Source organism: Lycium ferocissimum, chromosome 6, assembly GCF_029784015.1.
Source record: "Lycium ferocissimum isolate CSIRO_LF1 chromosome 6, AGI_CSIRO_Lferr_CH_V1, whole genome shotgun sequence".
NCBI classification, from domain to species: Eukaryota; Viridiplantae; Streptophyta; class Magnoliopsida; order Solanales; family Solanaceae; genus Lycium; species Lycium ferocissimum.
Genome location: NC_081347.1, coordinates 5,273,939 through 5,298,655, shown reverse-complemented (window position 1 = coordinate 5,298,655; position 24,717 = coordinate 5,273,939). Strand labels below are relative to the sequence as shown.

General features: G+C 35.1%; 1 protein-coding gene and 1 long non-coding RNA gene across 2 annotated transcripts; one reads left to right on the top strand and one right to left on the bottom strand.

The window, feature by feature from the left end:
• Positions 1-7,474: 7,474 nt before the first annotated feature.
• Positions 7,475-9,293, top strand: LOC132060578 (uncharacterized). Its single transcript, XR_009415954.1, has 3 exons — positions 7,475-7,780; positions 7,990-8,743; positions 9,131-9,293. It is a non-coding gene; the product is annotated as an uncharacterized LOC132060578 (long non-coding RNA).
• Positions 9,294-11,402: 2,109 nt separating this feature from the next.
• On the bottom strand, positions 11,403-22,089 carry LOC132059044 (type II inositol polyphosphate 5-phosphatase 15). Its single transcript, XM_059451515.1, has 13 exons — positions 21,646-22,089; positions 20,768-21,058; positions 20,102-20,275; positions 18,378-18,633; positions 16,917-17,718; positions 15,659-15,783; positions 14,984-15,068; positions 14,326-14,491; positions 14,183-14,223; positions 13,809-14,073; positions 13,544-13,667; positions 12,925-13,285; positions 11,403-12,212 (listed from the first exon to the last, which is right to left on the bottom strand). Exons 1-13 carry the CDS (start codon positions 22,034-22,036, stop codon positions 11,841-11,843), a joined length of 3,453 nt encoding a protein of 1,150 aa, XP_059307498.1. The 5' UTR covers positions 22,037-22,089; the 3' UTR covers positions 11,403-11,840.
• Between the last annotated feature and the right edge of the window lie 2,628 nt (positions 22,090-24,717).

Genomic DNA, 24,717 nt, shown 5'->3' with positions numbered 1-24,717 from the left:
AAGGTAGAGGTAAGGTGTGCATGCACCCTCCTTAGACCCCACTTGTGGGGTTACACTGTTGTTGTTGTTGCCTTCTAAGCTTAGCCCCATTCTTATAGAAGTTAAAGCACAATAAAACAGAATAGATACCTTTGAATATTTGATCAGAAGGTAGTGATTTCTTCTTCTACTTTTTCTGTCTGGAAACATTGAACTTTTGTGTCGCTTCGCTGTCACTAATTTGGTTGAAAAGATTAGTCTTTTTTGTAGTTTCAGTTTCATTTTTCGTAATTGGATTTCTTCTTCTTCATCATCTGTTGACCTTTAGCCTTTTTCGATTTTTTAATGCTAGGTTTTTATATAGCGCAGTGAGTGCCGGTTGGAATGAGATATAGGCCGGTTATAGTAGTATTTTTACAGAAATTTTCGACCATTGTCTCAGATACTTGTTTAGCAACCACAGGTTTTAGGTTCGAGCCATAGGTACGGAAAAAATATTACAGTTAAAAATAACATTTCACTATAATGGCCTGATTTTCTCCGGAACTGATTTTTCATGTTATATTTTACTTCTCTATAACAAAGATTCTACCTATATTCCGCAGTGGCTTTACTTTCTGTAAAATTACCTCTCTATAACAGTCATATTCAAATATTATATAATAATATGTTGTAATAAATATATTATGTATAAAAATAAAATATTAAAATATTTATGATAACCATAATTAACGTCATGAACATAGTAAATTTCAAGTACGAATATCTAAAAGGAAAAAATATATTTGTCATAGTAATTTGATTTAGTCTTGAAATTTTTCAAAATCACCTATATCCTATCTACCGATTTTGTATAGATTTGATACTTATTTCCTTGATTTTGGTAGTTGTAATTAGTCTAAATTCAAATTTGAAATTTGCAAGACCAAACCATATTACTATACAACAACAACAACAACAACAACAAGCCCAGTAGAATCCCACCATGTAGTACTGGGAGAGAGTAGAGTGTCTGTAGCCTAACCGCCTTGTTTTCGTTCTTTTATTTATAACAGTTAAACGAGATCTAAACATCAAATGCCGTATACATACATAACAACAGCTCACTATAGCAGTCTTGAGATTTTCGGAGAAACACTGCCATTATAGAGAAGTTTGACTATATTAGAGAGAGAGCGCCTCCCCCTTAGATGAGCTTTATGCGGCGCGAATCCAAATTAGTTGGAGCTCCACCTTAGATGGGCTTTACGCGGCTTGCGTATGAATTAGTTGAGGCCACCCAATGTAGGTACTGGGCATCGAATGGAAACCAAAAAAATTAAAAGTTTAACTTATATTGGACATGAACATTTTTTCAGAAAAAGATTCCTAAAATTGTGTTTGATTATACACTGGTGAATTTTTATTTTTTGAATGAAGGGAGTTTTTTTTTAAATCCAAACGCCTATTAAAAATTACACTATCAAGACACCCAAAAGATATCTAAAAGTAGTTCAACATAAAAAATATATATATATATATATATATATATATAATATATATATATAAAAAATATATATAAAAAAAAAAACTAAAAAAAAAAAGAGGTTTTAATTTTGAAAAATAAAATATGTTATTGCCTTATCTACTACAACAGGTAAATGTCACATAAACTGTAAAATTGTTGTACACAAGTGTAGATAAGTATAAATAAAACATTGCTGCTTCATGTTTACAAATCCTTATTTTGAGGCTGATCAATTCGACCATTTTTCTTGTAAAGAGAACCGTAGTTTTAGGCTCTTGTGGGAGTAAGGCAATGCAGATTTGATGAGTTGAAGTTAGGGATAATTACCGCTCAATACCTATTAGTGATCTAGTTTGTCAAAATTAACCCAATAATCAATTTCTTACCTATATTGTACGTTCGGCAATCTAATTTGCAATTCTTTCGGAATTGCCATATCACGTGCCCATTTACTCGATTTCCGCATTCGGTGGAGCACGATGAGTGTCGCCATCGCTACCGCCCTCGCCAACCCTCCTACCACCGATCCCACCTTCACCTTCTTCATCCTAAACTATCCGAAACCGGGAAAACACAGACCACACAAAATCACCATAAACAGAAGAACCACTGAATTGGAACCCATATTGTTCTTTGAAACCCAGTTGCTTAAATCAATTAGAACTCACCAAAAGTGTTAGAATTTGAACCAAAGACCCTAAATAATTTTCTCAAGTTTTCAGATCTGAAATTGGAAAACGCAATCGGGTTCTAATTTTGCTTCACTTTTGTCTTTCATTCAGTATATGAAGTTTCTAGCATAGCTAGGTGGAAATATGGTGGTGTTAAAGTGAATTTTATTAGTCCTCTAGGGAATGCATATGTATCCTATAAAAATGTATAAAAGGTGTATATATTCACCATTATACACTATTATACATTATATATACATCTTTATACATTGCTTATACACCTTTATACAATACGAGGTAGCAAAAATACACTGTATAACAATGTATAAGAGGTGTATATGCACCTTTATACGATATTATATTTATACACTATCTATATGCATATTTATACATTACTATATATATAAGGGCCAATCTAACGGGTTTTGTCGTCCTTGGTTAGATTATAACTGGGCTTGCTAACTAAAAGTTTCCTCTTCCAAATTCCCCCCTGTTTTTATCCTTTATTGCTTCATCTACTAGAGGGTACTACACATAAATAAAGGCACTTCACGCCCTTTTTGGTAATGTGACCTCTTTGACTAACTTTTTGCAGGAGAGGATATGTATTATGACTTTTTCATATGCCTCATTTTTACCCCTATTATATTTCTTTATTACTTAGGATGCAATATCTATTTTAAAATATTTTGAGGTCCTTTTAAAATGCTTAAAAAGTTATGAACCTAATGTCACCAACTAATATAAACACGTGTAACTAAAAGTACAAAAAAACTTTTGTTCATTTTTTTAATACTTTTGTACAATTTAAATTTCTAGAAAGTCTATTATACATGTCAAACTTCTTTTTTTATAATTAATACACATACTCCCCCGTCCCAATTTATTTACACTTTCCTTTTTGGTCAGTCCCAAAAAAAAGAAACATTTCTAATTTATTATAAATTTAACTTTAAACTTCTATTTTACCCTTAATGAAATGCTTTCTAGCCAAACAAATTTATATGGCTTATTTTGGATCACAAATTTCGAAAGTCTTTATTTCATTATTAACCGTGTGCCAAGTCAAATATCCTCATATAAATTGGGATGGAGGGAGTAAAGTGAAGAGTAAACAAGAAAATAAATAGGGTAATTTCAAAGATATCTACCATGTTTGTCATTATAACATTTAGCTACCTTGTGGTTTGAAATGTTAATTATATTTACTTCATAACGAATAATTGAAGTACACAATTAAAGAGAGAAAAAACTTGGAAGCGCAAACCAACTAGGAAAAGAAACGAAGAAGAAAAGATATTGAGTTGCATTCTAAAGAAATAGAGATAAAAAAAAAAGGGGGACAATGAAGTAAAACTAATGATAAACATATGCCTGGTTTATGTATTACTCACAAATTTGTTTATATAAAATATTACTAACAAATTTACATGCTTGAATCTACATAGACGTTCGCTTAAAATAAATTCAAATGCAGAGTTGTGAATCTTTCGTTTATTTTTCTTTTTATCGAATTGATTTCATAAATAATTAAATTTTATTTTTAAGAAGATTTGAAACATTAATCAATATATTCCAACATAGAAGCCTGTTTTACTTTATAAAGAAAGATTTATCAAGGAAGGTAATTACGAAATATTATAGTAAATTTATCACTTAGAAGACTAGGAACAAGTAGGTAATTGTAGTATTTCAAACAAAAATATTATTTTTGAAATTATATATAAATATAATTATCCATTGGGATTTTAGTATAAGAATTGGTCCCGTGCTGAGTATGGGCATTAGAAAAAAACATAGAAAATACATAATACATAAAAGGTTAAACTACTAAAAATAAAAACAAACTACATATGAAATATTAAACCTAGCCGACAGTGCAACACTTCAAAATTACAAACAACAACAAGAGACCACAAATCATCCTCCAAAATTTCACTTTCTCTTTTAAAGGATTTGTCTCGCGTTGAGAGTCTCTAAGATTATCCTTGAAAATGTTTTTTTTTTCTTCCGATTCTTTTAGCAACATCTCCAACAGTTAAATTTTTTCTATAGCTTCCCTAAGTTGACACTATAAATCAAACTTCACGGTATCTACATTGCTTCGTGAAGTCGCGTTATCTCTATCAACCGGAGGCTTTTTATACTTCACCACCACCGTTTTATCCGCGGGAACTTTATCGTCCCACCGAAAATATTTGCACCCACCATCTGCCTAACAAAATAACAAATAACATTAGTTTTGTAAGGTACAAAATGTAGATAATATGACAAAAACTCTATAAAAAGTTGCAAAATAAACTTACTTCGGACACTTTACAACACCAAAAAATGACGGCCCGAATTTTCTGGAGTCCTTGAAATTTTACGCCAGCAGTATACACCGCAATAACATATGTCGGGTTATATAGCATAAAACGATGATTCGGAATTTTGAGACATGATTTATGAGGGGGTAAAGTATGGCAAAAGAGTGAAAATGGAGGAGAATGGAGTAGTGTTAGGAAAATGGAGGTTCTGCCCTAATTTTATGGGTTTAATAACACAAGAATTTTCTGCGTTATTAAACCTTTGACGGCCTTCCTATAGCGAAGTAAATTACTGCGCTATTGGATTTAACCGTGCCGTTACGGTTAAGTCCTTTAACGCAAGGTACTTTGATACCACTTTTTTTGATTGGAGTATTTTGGTTCATTTCAATTTTTTTTTTTTTTTCGGAAAAGGGTCAAATATGCCCCTGAACTTTGGGAAATAATTTATCCATACCCTTCGTTATACTATTGGGCCAATTATGCCCTTGTCGTTATACTTTGAGTCCAAATATACCCTTCTTTTATACTTTGAGTCCAAATATACCCTTTCTCCGTTAAAATTGTCCAAGATGGACATGAGATATGATGTGGCACTAACAACTCGGTGAGGTGGACACCACATGGCATGCCACCGCACCACCCCAACCCAGTTATCCCTCTCTTCTCCTTCTTCTTACACCACTACCATCTCCTTCCCTCAACAACCTTTGCAACTATTAGCACCACCACACCGATTGATTCATAATATAATCAATTACCGATCACGATATATTCAGAATATTTCGAATTCAATCAATTGATTCAGTTGAGTCACTTCTATTTTCCCTTTGATTTTATTACCATTAACGACAAAGTAGGGATAAAAGAGCGGACCGAGGAGAATGAGAATAATATGGAGGGAAATTGGAGAATTTGGTGACTTTACTACCATTATCAAATTTCTGTGGTTTTAATTATTTTGTCACTTCCTCTTCTCCAAGGATGAACAAAAACGTGAAATTTCTTTATGTCAGATTATTGATTAGTTAATATGGGTCTATTTAGTATTCAATTTAGACAGGAAAATTTGACTACGGATTTTGGTGCGCGATAGATGAGATTTGGTGGTGCTAATGGTTATGGAGGGGAGGAGATGGTAGTGGTGGAAGAAGAAGGGGAAGAGAGGGGTAAATGAGTTAGGGTAGTGAGGTGGCATGCCATGTGGTGTCCACCTCACTGAGTTGTTAGTGCCACGTCAGATCTCATATCCACTTTAGACAATTTTTAACGAGAAAGGATATATTTAAACTCGAAGTATAATAAAAGGGTATATTTGGATTCAAAGTATAACGACAAGGAGCATTATCGGCCCAATAAGATAACGGAAGGTATTTAACGAACTATTTTTCAAAAATTCAAAAGGTATATTTGACCCTTTTCCGTTTTTTTTTTTTTTGGGTCATTTAGGTTCCGTACTCTATTTGACACCCCTAAAATTAAGTGGGATCCCACTCAGATCCAACTATCAATTTGGGTTAGCAGCAGCTGCCCTTACGTGTTAACTGGTGGAGTTGGGTGATGGGGGAAGTTCTCCTACCCGGCAAAACAATATAATAATAATAAAAAAAAAAGGTTCTCCTGCCCCAACCTAAATAAGAAAAAGAAAGAATAAAAGAGGGCGCCGTGTTGCATGAACGTGACTGGGATAAAATGGTACCTTCAATTTGTAGAAATTAATTACTAGGGGTCATTTGGTTTTATGGATAAGAAAAAATATTCTGAAATAAAAATTTATTATCACTATATCCCTTGTTTGGTTATTAATCCTGGGATAAGTTATCCCTGTTTATCTCGAATTTCGGGTAACAATTAAAATTGTAAACGAGATATAGGATATGTGAATGAACTTTAATCTATTTGATCGGTGTGAAGCGTCGATGGATTTGTTTATAATTATATCTATATATATATATATATGTTTATGCTATATATATGTTTACTATAATTGATGATTTATGCCAAATATACTAAGGAATATTGAAAGGATAAACAAGCTAAGGAGGAGCACCACAAAATCCGGACCAAAATATTTAAGAGAGAGCTTTTATATGTTTGATGATTACAATATTGAGATCTGAAAAAGGAAGCTAACCCCCAAAAAAGGGGAGGAATGTCCTCTATTTATAGGTATGCTTCATGGGCCATAGATACAATACAAAAGCCAATATGAATAAAAAACCCTAAAAAAGATAAGATTGATCCGTACGGTCTGACACCCGTACGGTCGTCAGCGCAAATGGCAGAACGGTTTCATGATGCGTGACAAGCTCACAACCGGCTATCCGAACCAACGGACAGGCTAATTTAGGCTCGGTCTATCCGGACCAATGGACACTCTTATCTTGTCTCGGGTCAATTATATCTGGTTCGGCATCCCCGGTGTGGAGGAAAGATCGAACAAGCTCGTGCTCGTTTGGACTTATCCTCGGCTCCGGTCTCACCGGTCACACATTGACTCGATTTTTATCGTATACAATCCCAGCATTAAAAATAATATTGGGATAAATTATTTCTGACAAAGGGTGAAATAGCAATCACAGGCTAAAGCAACAAAAATGACAAAAATAACCCTGAGGTCTCTCAAACTCTTTTTCTACTACATAAGGTGGAGGATAATAACTAATTCAATATAATTAATCTTAACTTGTCTTCAAACCAAACGACCCCCAGGAGCAGTAGGAATTATCCTTTGCTTAAAAAAGGACCATAGTGTACTTACTTTCTTCTTAATTCGTTCTATCATTTTCCTCTAATAATACTTTCTCTCTCTAAAAACGTGAAGCTTAGCTTGTAGAGAGAGAAAGAAAAGAATGTGTCCCCTCAGAATTGTTCTGATTTTCCTGTCTGCAACTCTGGCCGGATTCTTTGTTCTCAGGAACCTCAAATCCCAGCCTAATGCTGTTGACGACGACGGCGATTCACCTAAAGACTCAAATTCGCCCCAGGTAGGTATTTCCTTATATTAGGGTCCATACTTTGCTGTTTTTAAATCCTCAATTTTAATTGTTATCATATCAGGTGTGCGGCGTCATTGGGAAAGGATTTTGGACCTGCGTGGATATGGCTACTGGCAAATATCTCTGGAGGCATTTGGTTTCTTCTGCCACCCATTGATCTAAGGATTACCATGTTGTAATGTAATCTGTATAGTATAAGGGGTTCATCTTCTGCTTCAATTCATGTTTTTACCACGTTGTAATTTGCTTCAGAGCTGTAATCCGCGGTTGTGGGAATAAGAATGCAACTCTTTTACTATCAATCTTGATTTTAATGTTTGCAATGCCTTTAAAGTGGAGTTTTGTTTTGTAGATTCTCTACAGATAAATTAACAACCCCGCACACTTCTTTTTTTTATTCTTTAATCCTCCCTTCCCCACCCCCTACCACCTACCCCCTCCCACACAGAGGAGAAAAATTAGTAAATCTTTTTTTTCATTCTAAACCCATTTTCCTTCTCCCAATTTTGAAGTTTATAGTTAAGGTTTAGACAGGGGTGGAGCTAGAGATGGTTACTAACGGATTCGATTGAACCCAATAGTTTTAGTCCAAATTCGGTATTTGTATTAAAAATTTCATTATATATACAAAAATTAAATTCAAAATCTAGGTATCGATAATGTTCGGCTCCAACACGGTGTTTAGATTCAATTCCCTAAGGGGTCGTTTGATACCTGGTTTGGAGCTAAGTTATTCATGTGTTAAATCCTGCATAACTAATATGTTAGTAATACCATGTTTAGTATTAAATCCCGCACAGGTCCAACACCATAGACATGCAATTTTTGTGTAATGACATGAATGACCTATCTGGTGCATCCATTCAAGTCTTTTCCAATTTGTTTTATCTCAATATTATTTCCTCCTTAGAAGTCTAACATAATATATCAAAGAGATAGTAAAATTAATCTTACCCCACCATCAACTTCAGAGGAAAATAATCGTACCCCACCATCAGTGTAATTTACAAGTGATACAAATTACTTGTCGTTTTTTATTGGATATCATCAATGTTTACTAAATATCCGTCGTCACATAAAACTTAAGGTTTTCTGCTTTTGGATGACAGGTAAATTAGTATACAACTTTGGGTTTCCATAGGAACTAAAACTTCAGGCAGTAAAAGCATAACTGAACAATGTCAGGGGTATCTTTAGCTGCGGGTCCAGATGAGACAACTTCTTCAACAAAATCTCAGCAAAAGGAACGAAATCAACAACAACAACAACAAGGTGTGGGTGTAAGGGGATCACTTCGAGTAATTGAGCTACAATTAGTCGCTTTCATCATGGTTTTCTCAGCCAGTGGTTGAGTACCTCTACTTGATCTAGTTTTCCCAGCTTTTGCATCCGCATATCTTTTGCTTCTTTCACGATTCGCCTTTCCATCACTTGGCACAACTACTTCAACTTCCCAGGAAATATTCCAGGGCAGTCGGTTTTTTCGTTTTTATATGGTCACTGGCACTACTGTTGGACTGTTCTTGCCATTGGCATATGTTTTGGGTGGATTTGCGAGGGGTGATCAGCATGCAGTTCGGTCTGCCACGCCTCATTTGTTCTTGCTTTCGTTTCAAATTCTAACTGAGAATATTATAAGTGGATTGTCCCTATTTTCTCCTCCAGTTAGAGCACTTGTTCCCCTGCTTTATACAGTTCGGAGGATATTTGTCTTGATGGATTGGATACAAGATGTGTGGATCAACACTACTTTGCCTGCAAATGCACAAATCAAGATACGTCATGTATAACGCCTTGCTCATTTTTTTTTTAAATTTAGAGGTGTCAAATGGACGTGTTTGTTCAGCTTGTATTAATAGTAGGTCAAAGGAATTAACCCATTCAGAAAAATAAAAATCAAGATGGCGAGATAATTGGGTCTAATCTTTGATTTAACTTTATTTAGGGAAAAAAAAAACTAATGTATTTTTGTTAAAAAGATTATTAGCTTAAAATGTTTCAAATACTCAATTTCCAAATATGATTACTGATATTTGGGTTTGTGTTAAGATTTGACATGTCAAAGTACATTATTTTGACCTGGTTTATCCCATAGCTTGATGGGTCATTTTGACTTCAACCCGTTGGATCAAGTCGACCAGCGAGTCATAATCTTAAGTTAACCATTTAAATCCGGACGGGTCAGAGAGACAATTAAACAATTGATGGATTTTGCCAACTTGTCTTAAATCTTTTAGAAGCTAATTTCATGAAATTTGTAACTAATTGTTTTGGTATTTTGCTTATTGTTTTCAGGATGTTACTTGGTATTGGTTCAGGATGTTAATTTTCAGCCATACTAACCGAATTCAGCTTAGGAGTCTTAAAATTGTGATTAGTTGACCAAAATTACTTTGGTCATCATGAGATAAACCAAATCATTTGCTAGCCTCGCATCCAGGTGTTGTTTTTCTTCTTATAAATAGTGGTTGGTGATGCAATGACTGGTAATGTAGAATCAAAGATTTTTTGTTGGGTCTTGTAAAGTTTCTCATTAACCTAAATTGAAAGAAGAGATAATTCAATACTAATCCATTGCTTAATAGGATTTGCAACAAATTTTACTGTTTAACTTTTCATGGACAATTCATGTTTATTTAGCAGTGAAATAACTTAATGTATAAAAGAATATTGATAATTTTTATTTGTTAAAATAAGTGTAACAGAAAAAATAATGACACTTGATTGAGAATATATTTTATTTTCTACTATCTCATGCTTGTTATTTCATTTGCATTTGACCAATGTGACATTTAACATTATACTATAATTGATTTTGCTTTGTTTCTAATTTCTTTCGCTATTAATATTTTTCTTATTTAACAAATTTATATGCTTAAATTTTTTGTCAAGTTGAAAATAAATAAAAGTATAAATTAGATTCTATTTCTAATTATTTAACTCAAAATTATAAGTATTTGTTCACAATACCAAAGGAGTTATACACTATTATACATTATATATACATCTGTATACATTGCGTATACACCTTTATACAATACGAGGTAGCAAAAATACACTATATAACAATGTATAAGAGGTGTATATGCACCTTTATACGATATTATATTTATACACTATATATATGCATATTTATACATTGTTTATACATATTGGTTTGCGAAGGATTTATGATTGGTTTCATCTCTTCTTCTCTATCTGAATTTTCCTCTTTTCCCCTTGTTATTGGAGATTTTTCACATTAATTACGGTAAGTCGTGATGGTGAAGATTATGTGTTTTCCGGTGGATGTTGGGTAGACCTTTTCTTTTTATTGCGGATTGGAATTATGTTCTAGTGCAGAGATAAAGTCTGATGGTGGATAAAGTCTGATGGTGAAGATGAAGCTTCGGTTGTATTGTCGTGCTGGAGATGAAACTTGTGATGTTGCTGGTTATACCTAAAAGGTCTATGTAGACCTTTTCTTTTGCTGGATTAAACAAAGACTCTGGCTGATCGGGTGAAATAAAAAACCTTGGCTAAAGTGACAGTAAATTAGTTGTCCGGCGTGTATATCTCTGTTATGGTCCCTAAGTATCTGCTGCACAACCAAATACATATTTTATGTTATATTAAGTATTTTTCATTTTAGTACAATAAATCAAACATCCACAAAAAAAATACATTCACTAAATAATTCGGTTATTATTTAATCCTGATATTATAATACCAACATTATAATCTCGGTATTACATGTTTGCAAAATACCATCCTCAACAAATTCGATTCCTACCACTTTGAATTATTCTTCAAACACAAACGACCCCTAAGCGTATTAATTCACTGATAACAAGAAGAGCAGTCCCCAATTTCCTTGTTTTTCATTTAATTCAACCCTAGTAATGGAATATCTACAGTGCCAGGGGGGGGGGGGGGATTGCGGGGGGAAGAGAAAAATAAACAAAAAACAATGCTAGAGAGGGGAAAACATATCACATGCCTCCTTTCCCTGCTAAATGTATTACAAATGCACATATCTCCTCCCAAAACTGAAAATGTAGAAACAAGAAGCATATCAAAAAGAATTCTCAAAGAGGTCAAACCCACACCACAACTTTAGATGGGTTCAACTCAATGCGACACTCACTCGGATACCTTAAATGGTTACATACACAACTAACTCTATGTCATTGCAAGTGCGCAATTTATGCTATACACGTTCAAATTAAAGTGACTGCCTGAAAAATCCGAAAGCGGCCAGCTCAAAAGAATGACATATTCAACAATAATTTCCTATTGAGAAGTTGAACACTAGTCCCTTTGGTGACTATTTACATACACACATTCCTTTGCAGGTTCGTTGTACTGAAACACGGAAATTGGATGTGGGTGTGGCTCAACGTGGAGATATGCAAGGACTGTTTAGATTTATTAGGTCATCAACAACATCAGGCGAAAAGCCACTGGGTTTAAAATCAGAGCGGCGAAGGACATTTGGCTGCAAATGGTTAGAGTTGTTGGGGCTAACCTCTGCTGGCAAAGGCTTCCCTGAAAAGCAGTGGCGTACACGGACACGGTGACATTTTCTTTCCGTTGAGAAGCAACCGCGTACATTGATTGCCAATACGACTTCCTTATCCTTGGCATCTTCACACCAAGAGTTTTGAGGAACTCCATCAACAAACTCCTCAAGTGTCTGGTGATCTTCATGGTGAACTGAGATTTCAACAATTTGGTCTGGTGCAATGACGCCTTCTAAAGGATTAACCTGTTGAAGTTCAACCCAAATGCATAAGATTCTTAAAATCCAATATTTCGAGTGCAAATTTAGCTTATGAAACTATAAATAGCTCTTCTTTTAAGGACAACATAATAGAATAACAGATTTTGAAGCTACACTGGGACACTAACCCTTTCTCAAATGGAACTTGGTATTGGTCTAACCATATCCAAATCAGAAAACCACAGTTCTTAATAAGTCACTCAACTCATTTACTGCTAAATTCGTCTTTTTTCTTGGTGTCTTTTCATTTAGAAAATACATGTTCCACTACAATGTTTTTTTCATTTATGTATTTCCGTCTTCTGCAACATCGAGAAATAAAAGCCTATGCATGTATCCTAATTCCTAAGTTCTTTATGATACAGGTAGCTTTAAGGGCAAAAGCCAGTTGGTCCCAACCAAATAAGATGCTAAGGGAGGCATAGAACTTCTGATGTTCAGATTTCTAGAATAGGCAAGTGCGAATACTAAAATCATGGTTCATGAGAATGTTCAGAGGGACTGAACTGGTTGTGACTTCCAATCTTCCAGTCTGGAAAAAAAAAATAACAAAAAAGGAAGAAAACAAAGAAAGGGGAAGAGAGGAATCACTTCAAAAAGTCTCACGAGTAAAAAATATAGAACCCTCGCCACCAAAGCCCCAGGTACTAAAATGACAAAAAAGCTCTGATCCTCCAATTTAAGAAGTGGAAGTTACCTCAAGCCAACGAGGGAAACCAAAAGAACCTCTTGCACGATAATCAAACACCTGCCCATCATCTTTAACAGTGGACTCGCCTTCACAAATTATTTCAAAAATAGCTTTGTTTTTCCCGCTCTTATTTGTAATGCGCAAGATGGATGCATCCGAGTTCTGGAGGATTATGTTGTTTGTGCTGACTATTGATTCTGGAACTCTATTCAGTTCCCGAAGCATAAGCACAACTTTCTCATTTGATCTAATGATTTCCCCATATTCTTGCCTTCTCACAGATTCATCCACTCGAGCAATCTCCACATTGAATATGCACCGAACTGGCTTGTGGTCACTATCTGTCACGTCCATGCAAGCTTCATACCTATCAACGGAGAGGCTTTTAGACGTGTAGGAACAGAGGAAACAGAAGTGTTTATACAAAAAAGAAAAAAAGAAGTGAGCAATGATTGATACACATACATATGAAAAAAGAAAGAGTGGGAGGTTGACAAATATTGGGAAGCGGATGGAGAAATGGAGGATGAAACACCAACTCCTGGTTTTACTCTTGTATAAAGTAAAAAACAGGAACTGGAAAGAGAAGAAAGAAAAGCCACAGAAACATTTATGGAAAACTTACTGCAGAACTGATGAGACGACAGGACAATCTAAGCTGCACGTGGAAGCTGAAGTAGAACGGCTATCACGATACAAAATTCTGTCACACCAGGCAGGAATCCGCTTCTTTTCACCAGAATCATACCCTTAAAATGAGACAATTATAACCACATCAAACATTCAGAAGAGAGAAGCGCAGAGGACGAGAGAGAGAGAGCATTTCATTCTGTCTAAAAAATATGAAAGGAGAGTATTACAACATTCAACACCAGAACTGATACAGGTACCTGCTAAGCCAATTTGATGCCTCTCAAATTTGTATGTTGGAGGAAATCCGATGACAGCTTCACGCATTCCTTGGAAGACATTGCCCGCTTCCATCTCTGTATGCAACTGGTCTCTCTCTCTAAGCCAATCAAAGCACCTTTGGGAAATAAAATCTCTTGCTTCATCATAAGAAATGCCATCCAGCCGATAGTTCAAGTCACCAAGAAACACAACCATATCTGCCTCAGATAGCTCAGGCATTGCTTCTGCCGAATTAAACGCACCCTGACAAGCAAAATTCAATGTTTTTATTCTGTACCAATTGAAATATACTACTCCGAAGAAGGAAGGGAATATTTTAAGAAGACTATTGACAATTCAAGTAAGTACATACATTTGCACTGCGAAGCATTTGAATCGCAGATGAGACGCCAGCTGCAACAGAAAGGACCAATGGCAACCGATAACCATAAGCAACCCAGATTAAATACATAGAGCAGGCAAGCAAGCAAGCTGAGAATAGGTACGGCACCATACCAGCTGCAGCATTGAGGAAGTTTGATGGCCGACTAAAGATCATATTTCGATAAACATGGTCAAAATCAGCATTCCGGCGACCGACAGCTTCTAAATGTGCAGCAAAGTGACAGTTCACAAAGCACACAGTACGATCGTACACTCTCATCCTCAATCCTACTGCTCCCTGTTTGGAGGACCATAATTAAAATTAATATCACAAATACAAAGAATGATATTTACTTGTCAAAAACAGCAAAAAAAATTATTTAATGGATAGGGTCAGAGCAGACATGTGTTTCAAGTATGTCCAACCAAATTGTTTCAATGGACGCTCAAGATTATGGTAGTATTACTGATGTTCATATGAAGAAACTTACAGTTAGGATAATTGTATTCTGATAGAATTATGCTACTTTCTCTAGTGTATTAGAGAGCTGTAAAGGAACTTCTGGTGTAACAAAATATTGCAAAAACCCAAGAAGAAATCATGCTTAAACCAACTCCATGTGTAGGGTGACTCCAAGTAAGAGAGAAGTTCTAGATTATAACTTGCCTAATTCTGTTCTTATGTATCTAAATAAAGCTAGTCACCACCAAACAACTAATTTCTCTTTAACTTTCAGCATAATATTATTAGATCCATCAAGAAACAGCAAAAAGAAGAACACAGCCATACCTTGTTCCCAATTGCGCGCCCGAAACCACAAGGTACTGCTGCAACATCAACATCGCCGACATAACGACTAATATTACTTCTGACCCTGAAGAATATTTTTGTTTTATCAGATATATCAGACACATGTACAAATAGAGGCCCCAGTTTAATTTTTTATATTGATGAAGTTAGAGGCCCCGGCTCGTTAAATCTAGCTAAAAGATCGTTTATTCATCAAAAGGAAATTGCTTAGATAGGCAGTCAAATTGAACATGCAGACCCTAGTCTACACAAAATAATCAGGAAAGTTGACTTTCATTCATCGGAGTACAAATTGTGTTCCGCAACTGGAGGAAGGGGTAAGTTAGGGTTAGATGGTTTGTCTTTTTTATAATGGAACTCGTGAGTTTAGTCAAAAGAGAAGATCCAAAGATAAAAGTCATCTAGTACAAATATTGCATCTTGAGGTGGGTGTTGACAATAAAATTCTTGATGTGGGTATCTAAAGAGTGTAAACTTCCAAATTGCCAGCCAAATATTGAACTCACATTTCATCTCAAGTAATGTGAAACCTAATGTGAGTCCTCAGAAGCAGAACACTAAGAAACCAATAGTATGAGCTGACAGCATCAAGCTTAAATGCTAAATACCAAAGTTGCCCAAGCCTAGTGCACAGGATCCATAAGCAAAACCTACCAGACAGAAATAACCAGGCCTGCCAACTGCCTAAAGCCAACACGGATAAAAGTCGATCCTTCATCCAAGGTTTTTCCAATCATTTCCAACCACCATTGACCAGCAGAACTTCCTTCAAGACCTACCTGCATCTAAAATGTGGAAGAATTAAAATCTTTCTGTCTCTTTTAGTATGTCTGAAGGATTATAGTATAAAAAAGAATGCAAGCCATAGGAACAGAAACAATGATGGACAGAAAGACGTATCGCACAGCTAAATAGGAAGATGCAAGTCTAGATCACATTATCTTTATCGTGCAAAGGCTTTTTGAGTTTAACTGGAGGCTTGATATAAAATTAAAAGTGATTTACAACATCGCAAAGACACATCGATGATATAAAATAGTACATCTTGTCTTTACTGATCAGGAAACGGTAACCAATTTCCTGTATTTGTGCCTTTTCTTTCCGGATAAGTACAAGCTCCAGCTTTTCTATTTATGTCATTTCTGTAGTTGGTATATTGAGAATTATCTTGCACGGACTAAAGTGCCTGAGAAAAAGACCAGCCGGAAAAATAATATGCTCAAGTCGATCATAAAACCATTCTAGTTATAAATTTCTCACTAGATAATATTTTCACCATTTATAAATTTCTCACTAGATAATATTTTCACCATTCTTAGGGTCAATGAAATTTTAGGAAAGAAAATTAATGCAAAAATATTTTTTATAATTGAACATCAACGTAAACAGAGTTAAGAAAGGCATGCTAATTGCCTTTAGACTTTGCCATCTGTAGAAGGTTCTCATATTCTACATTGAATATATACACACACGGACACACACACAAATATAAAAGCAGATTAGCTAATAATAAATGGATTTTCTCTAGTAACTTGTTTTTATCATGTCTAGCTACAAATCAAAATTACCAGTACTTTGATCTTGACTTCATTCAGCCTACAAAGTTACCTCAACAAGAGAGGTTTGGTGGTCCTTAGAAAATGAGCGCCTATATGGTGCTTGGATGTGATAACAAAAAGAAATGCTTTTGGGCATTAGAAGCGCTTTAAGTGAGACTAGAACTTTGGGACTCTTCTCCACTTAGTCAGTGGCCAATTAAAACAGTCTTCCTCTCATTTACAGGTGTCTTACCACTTTAGAGCTTAGTTGAACAACTATCTAGACATTTCTGAGAGAAGAAAGCAACACCAGTATAGAGACCGAAGAGAGGACAGATGGGGTGGGGAGAACAGGGTGACGGTACGAATCTTACTGATTCTTTAGCAGCAGACATTGCAAGAAAACCAGCACCCATGTCCACTTCCTGCAAGCCAACAACAACAATGCCAATATCTGCTGCTGCAGAACCTAGCCATGATATAAGTGAATCAGGAGAAGCTCTTCCTTGTGCAACATTCCATGTACCAGCCAATATTTTTAAATTCTCTAGCCTAGTATACAAAAATTCCTTGCTTGCTAACTCTGAACGCAAAATACCATCCACTGGTCCGGGAGATATCACACTCCAACCTCGTATACCACCATGATTAGCCAAAGTGAAAACATAACCTCCACCCACAGACAAATCTATTACAGGGCTACTATGAGCCATCCATCCTCCAAGTAGATTACCATTAAGATCCAATACCTGCATATAGCCACTAGCATAACCTACCCAAATCCGTGACCCATATGTGCATAGGCATTGAACAGAGAATGCGTGATAATGGAAATCTTGCAAACGATTGCCATTTCTATCCCATTGGACAAGTAATCCATTTGCACATCCACTCCATATCATTCCATCGACTGTAATGATCAATGCTTCAGTTCTCCGATTATCGTCTCCTAATCCTCCTTTTGCCGCAACCCTACGAACAGCATCAGCTGCTCCTAAGATAGCATTGCGTGAACGCTGAAAGAAGCTGATTGAACTTTGAGACTTGTCCTTTTTTTGATTGGTCACAACTTTCATCCTCATTTCATCTTCAATGACAGGATCTTGTGCTGCTAATATATTTTCAACCTGACCATCTGTGTTAAAGATTTTCAGTAACACTCTTGTCTGTGCATCCCTGCAAGGAAAAGGCAATTGAAAAGAAACAATCCACATAATCAGAACTAGATGACCTGAATAATTAGATTTCATTTTGAAACACCCACAAAATCTAGCAGTGCAAAACCTTAGACATGCAGATAAAATCTTTCAGATGCACTAAAAGTTTAAATATTTTTTAAACAAAATAAGGAAACCACATGGCAGAAATTCAAGACTAGCACGTCTATCTTCAATTAAAGACATGCCTCTGTGAGTGTATTCATGAATGACTGATGATTTATAGAATTTTAAGGTGTGGTAAAAACAACAAACACAATGTGATCCCACAAGTGGGGTCTAAGGAGGGTAGGATGTACGCAGACCTTACCTCTACCTTTGTGAGGTAGAGAGGCTGTTTCCGGTAGACCCTCGGCTCAGAAAAAGTACCTGGCACAATAATGTCAGAAAAGAGATAGCAAAATAACAAGATATAGAAAAAAATGTGGCAACAGATAGTAATACACATCAAGGAATAAGAAACTACGTCATGCATTAAGGTCTGGTAAGCATAACATTATTACGCTTGTTCATTGTAACATTAAGTGATTAAAAAATAAATGGTGTCAACAATGCAAAAACTACCAAAAGAACATAAATGAAGAACCTTGTTTGTAAAATGATTCGGAAGGTACTCACCAAAGTGCAAATGACAAATAACCAGCAGTCCAAACTTTTGCTCCAGAGCGATCAGACAGCATATATTTGACATCAGCAGAAAATATGTTATTGCCTGTTCCATTATGCATAGTTTGACTCCTTAGATCCACGTATGACCTCTCTATCGACAGAGCAGCCATATGCCTTTCCTCATTTATCAGAGAAATCGATTTCTCAATTCCTTCCCACGGCCAGATCTTGATGGAACCACCCTCAGATCCAGACCACAGATCGCCTAAATAATATTGCTCGTCAGAACAGAATCAAGCACAGCTTTTAAAATTTTGTAAATATAAGTAAAAGTAAGCACTTTTTTCTTGAGTTACTCCCACTAATTGTAAAACTGGCATTTTCTCAGCCTAGTCTAAATGGAACTAATTTTACTCATCAAGGAGAAAATAGAGACTAACAAGGCCACTTTGGATATCGATGCATCACACTGCAAGTCAAGAGTGAAAGAGAGATGCATCTAAATGCTTTTTCTGGTAGCAGAAGAAGGCAGCAAATCTCAGAGCTACTTTTATTTTCTTCCTAGTCCCTTTTCCGAGTTACTTGTGAGAAACTTTCAACAAATAAACGACCATCACGATAGCAAGTTGTTTTCATGGCTACATTGAACTGCTTGCTTGAGGAAGGAGCACCACCATACAAGTGGCTAACACGGAGTATAGATGGAGTTTCTTTCTCTCTTGCACGGGACATAAATTCTCCAACAACATTGCACTACAACATGAATAACACTCCTCCTAATCATATCTCATCATAAATAGAACAGCATCTTAATACCTACTCTAATCGAGCTTATCTTTCTTTGCTTTTTTTATAAGTAAAAGTGGATTGGAAAATCGGCCTTATCTTAATCCCCTAATCCATTTTTTGGGGGTCAGTAATCTTAATTCTTATAATCACCTAATCCTCCCCGTAAACCACATGAATTGCCCCTAAAGCTTATCAAAAAGATGAAGATTCTAAAATTCTAGTCGGTCATTGAATTGCTGAAGTGATTTGGCAGATTATTCACATAGGTAGAGCCCTTCACAATTTAATACTTGCAGCTAACTGATTTGTAAACTCACTTTGACCTCCAAAAATAGTGCAATTACATTTTTGTTCCTTCTGCACCAAGGAAAAAAAATATGTGGGATTTTTATCCCAGGCTTTGCCTAACATACTGCCTATTTACAATTGTAATAGCAGAAGAAAATGAGCACTAACTTTTTTAATAGCTCATCTAAGATGATCAAGCACAATTAAAGGCTACATTACTAAATTTGGTATTTACAGCGCCAAAAATGCAATACAAACAACAACATACCCAGTGTAATCCCACAAGTGGGGTCCGGAGAGGGTAGGATGTACGAAGACCTTACCTTACCCCTACCTTTGTGGGGTACAGAGGTTGTTTCCAATAGACCCTCGGCTCAAAAGAGAAGTTCTTTGAAGTATCAAGACATAGAGCAAATGAAGCAACGGATAGTAATACACATTGAAGAATAAGAAACTACGTGATTACTAAAAACTACTAATAATAAGGAGGAGAGGAGATGGGCTAGCACCCTGCCTCTCCCACATAAAGTGCAGCGCCAAAAGTGCAATATGGAAAGTAAACTTTTAAAAGAACTACTTGCATTTTACACAACACAAATAATGCACATTAGATGCAATTACACAGAAACGTAATCGCGAAAGACTCAAAACATTACCATACGAAGTCATGACCATGGAAAGAACCGGACCGTGATGATGAGCTTGCCACGATAGCACTTCTTTCAAAGGATCTCTTCCACAAATTTTCTCTCTACTACTAATCTCATTATCCATCTTCCAACACCTAATTCTACCATCTTTATGTCCACTCCATATCAACCTATTGGAAAAAATAATTCAACGTTAGTAGGAATCAGGAAAGCAAAATTGGCTAGGATTTGGTAATTTAACTCATGTCTAGTAAGGATTTATAGTCAAATTTATATAGGAATACATTTTCATGTTCTGAGTTGAAGTAGGTTTCACACGATTATAAATAAGGATGCTGTTAGCTATTTTTCATATTATAGAGGAGAGTGGAGAATTGCAGAGCACATTCAAAGATTCATGAGTTTTTGAATTAAATATTTTACTCCCCTCTTTCAATTTGTTTGTCTGGTTTTGACTCGACACAGAGTTTAAAAAAGTAAAAAAGGCTTTTCAATCTTGTGGTTTTTAACTAAAGATACGTAGAATGTACCAAAATGTCCTTAAATCTTGTGGTCTTAAACATGTCATGTGCAAAGTTGTTACTAAAGAGTTGCCAAAGGGGGGAAGAGACATCTTTTTTTAAACGAACTAAAAAGGAAAGTAAGACAAACAAATTGAAACCTATTCCCAAAGATCTTCAACGAGGCACAATGTTGGTGAAGTCCTAACAGACTCCACAAAAGGTGCAACATCATCCTCGTCCTCATCCTCAGCAGCCTCATACATTTCCGATAAATTCCATACACGAACTCCACACTCCGACCCGGCCCATAATCCATCATCCGTACATAATACATTCCTCAAAAATCTCCCAATTTGCCTTTCTCTCAACGGATGTGGCCGTAAATCCAACGATGGTGGACGGTCAGGATGCACCGCGCCACGTACCGGTAACTTGAAAATGCCGGCACCACCACCTTTACCTATAAACTCAGGACGAATTTACCGTAAACACGTGATAAGTGGAAAACAAAGTGAATAATTTTGTGAAAATCAATCAATTACACAGAGGGGTCATTTCGTAGCTGGATAGGGGCAGTAATATCATATTTGGAAGCATTCTTTTGCTTGTACAAAATTCAACACACCTATACAGCAATTTAGAAATCTGCATAACTAATACATGTATAAGTTACAAAGGACAGAAGATGAAATAACTAATACATGAATAACTAGACTGCATAAAATAATAAATAGATTTTCTCATAGCTAACCTCTGTATTACTAATACCTGCATAACTCTAACAAGCTACCAAACAACACCTAAATGTATAAAATTTTAAATAGGCATTTGGCCATGAAAACCAAATATTTTTCACTTTATTTGAAATTTTGAAGTTCGAGTTGTGTTTGATTATAGTTTTTGCAATGAATATTTGGTTGTTTGAATGTACCGAAAGTGAAAACATGATTTTTGCATGGCCAAATGCTAATTTTCAAATAAAGTGAAAAAAATTCTCATGGCGCCAAACAGGTCCTTATTAGTAACAGTGAATGGATAAATATTTACCTATAAACTCAGGTAAACCTTGAGATTCACCTTTAACATTACTGTTACTAACAGTTTGTTCCGAAGTAATTTTACGGTCAAGGAATTGAATCATATTATCAAGTCGTTTCCTAACGACACCGTTTTGACCTGAACCGGAGCTGAAATCCTCGTCATCAGAAGATGACGTGGCGTAAAACCGATCGAATAGCTTCGGAGTTCGGTTCGTTTCGTCTAAGCTGAGTTTCCGAACTGAATTTCCGGCGAGTTCGCCGGCGTCGGAATCGGAATCGGAGTTATTGAAAGTGAATTTTTCACTGTAACAGTGGAAATTATTACGGCGATTGGAGCTATTGTTGCTTGAAGTTGAAGGGAGAAGATCGCCGTCTTCATCGTCAATTCGAGAATCCATTTTTGGTGATAATGGAGAGAATCTAGAGAGTTTTGGGGGGTTTGGACATAACAGCGAAGATAGTGGGGTTCATGTTTGAATTTTAATATTTAATTGTACTTATTTTGCACTATAGAAAAGATAAGACTTAATACATATTCAGCCCCTTAAATTTGTGACAATTTTCTATTTAGACATTTAAATTAAGCTATGCTGTAATTGAACTCCTCAACTCTTACTATCTTTGTCTCAATTTACGTAATTAATATTTGATTTTTTTTAAAGTGGAAAATATCATATTTCTATATTTAGAAACAAATATTTCGGTCTTTACAGGTTCATAAATATGTAAAGTTTATTTGAAGATTGGATTACAAATTTCAAAAGTTCATCTTTTTTTTAAATTTAAATTAAGCTATGTTGTAATTGAACAAATCGTTTCATAATATCAAATTGGTGAGAATACTTTCGAGAATAATAAATATTGATCTAATTAAATATTTTTGATTTAAATTTTAAAAAAAAAATTACACTTTATTCGTCTGTTAGATAGTTAAATTAACGTTAAAATATATAATCTCATTTAATGCATTTACTTCGGTAAGTGTAAAACCACAAGCATTTATATTGAAGATCGCTGTCTTCGTCATCGATTTGAGAATTGATTTCGTTGTGAGATAATCGCTAAACTCTAGAGAATTTTGGATTTTTTGGACATAAAGTCAAGAAAGTGGGGTTCATGCAAGAGAAAAATCGTTGAATTTCTGTTATTTTTTTATTTATTTTTCTTTTCATCATTCTCTCTGTTTTTTCTTTTGTTCTTTTATGAGTTTAACCTTAGGAAATGATCTTAAATGATATCTCTTGTCCGCTTATAAATTGAATAAAAGAAAATGGGTCTTTTCAGATTTGTTTTGTGTAAAAATGAAGATCTTGTATGCATAAAAATGAAAGATATCTTGTTAGGTTTGACACGCTACACCTAATTGCACGTAATCTTGACTTTTACTGTTCGCTCGTCCAGTTGGATTGCCTAGTGATTTTCAATCCATAAAATTAAAATAAGTGTGTACAGAAATACAATCTTTTTTTCTTTTTTTTCTCGTAAACCAAGCACCTTCATTCAAAATTAACTTGGTGCTTCCTCCGGGGCAGTGCCTCGGTTAGCATCATCTAGCAAAACGTTAGCATCAGTATTATGTGTAATATTTCATATCTCTTACGATTAAAGGAAGATCTTTTATAAAAATGTCATATAACTAAAAACATGTTATAAGTGGCATACAAATCCACTTCTCCTCGCACTTATTTTACACTAAAAAAAATACTTAAAGCCGATTACAAGCAACTGTAGAAAAATTAAGTTGGATAATATGTTTGAAAAAGGGACGAATTTATTACAATTAACATGTGAATAGTGGAAAATAAAGAGACTAATTTGTGAAAAATCAATCGATTGCACAGATGGAATAAAAAATTTAGTACAGTAAATGGATAATATTTTGATTCTGAAAAGGAAAGGGTCTAAGCTAGCTCATTCATTATTGGAAGTTGCCTAGTCCTATAATATTTACTAATTTCAGGTCCATTTATATCCTTATTGTTAACATTTATTACAACTGAAGGAATTCCAGCATAAAATAAATTGTTTCCACATGTCCAAATGTTTTTTTTTTTTAAAGAAGTCTAAATTTACAGATCAACTTTTGAATTTGATAAATTTACAGATCAACTTTTGAATTTGATTAAATAATTTGAGGTTGGAACTTCGATATGAATCAAGAACATAAATAAACTTTTCATGATGCTGGAGGACTGGAGGTAGTATTAGACCACAATCTTAAAAAATGCTTAATTTTGAATAATACACACGTAGATTAACTTTTTCTCATTTTATGAACTAAATATCTTTAGCTACTGTTGAGTACCCGTATTGGTAGATGATGGCGATTTGATTTTTTAATATTTTCCTCGACAATTCTTACTTATTGAATTAATTTTGGGGTTGAATTAAATCAATGTTCATTTTCTTATCATGATATCAGAATTAGCCTTATTTTAATTTTTTTATTTATGCGATGGTGGACCCCTATCTTATCCAGTTTTGAACGTGCAGAGCATATTGAGACTTGAGTATTACTATCATTTGAGACTTCGACCATTTGCCTTTTTATATGATTTTGGGTAATTCTTACCTTTTGAATTAACTTTTGTTGTTAAGTTAAGAGTGTTAGACTATAGTCTATTTCTTATCATGGTAATAAAGCCAACTAATTTGATTTCTTTGCTATGGAGTCCTATTTGTCTATGTTTTAGATGTTCAGTCCTTGTCGTGCGAGGTGTTGAGTTTCATATCGGTTAGAACTTGAAGTTTTTGTTTGTTCGTATAATTTTACACAATCAATATATTTTGAGCAGATTTTGTAGTCGAATTAAGCGGATTTAAAATTTATTTTCCTATCACGTAACTGAAGGGTAAGTCGTTGTCATTAATGTCCCCCCGCCAATGTTACAAACATGACATTGTAACACATGTCGACTATGTCGACTGTCCGTTAATCCAAATTGATGGTAACTGATTAACAAGATGTCATTGTCGCAAATGCATATTATTATCGCACAACATATGTCTTCTAAATGCTAACTCGAATAATGAAAATGAATTTAAGCGATGGTCATTTTCCATGTAATTCTTCTGGATA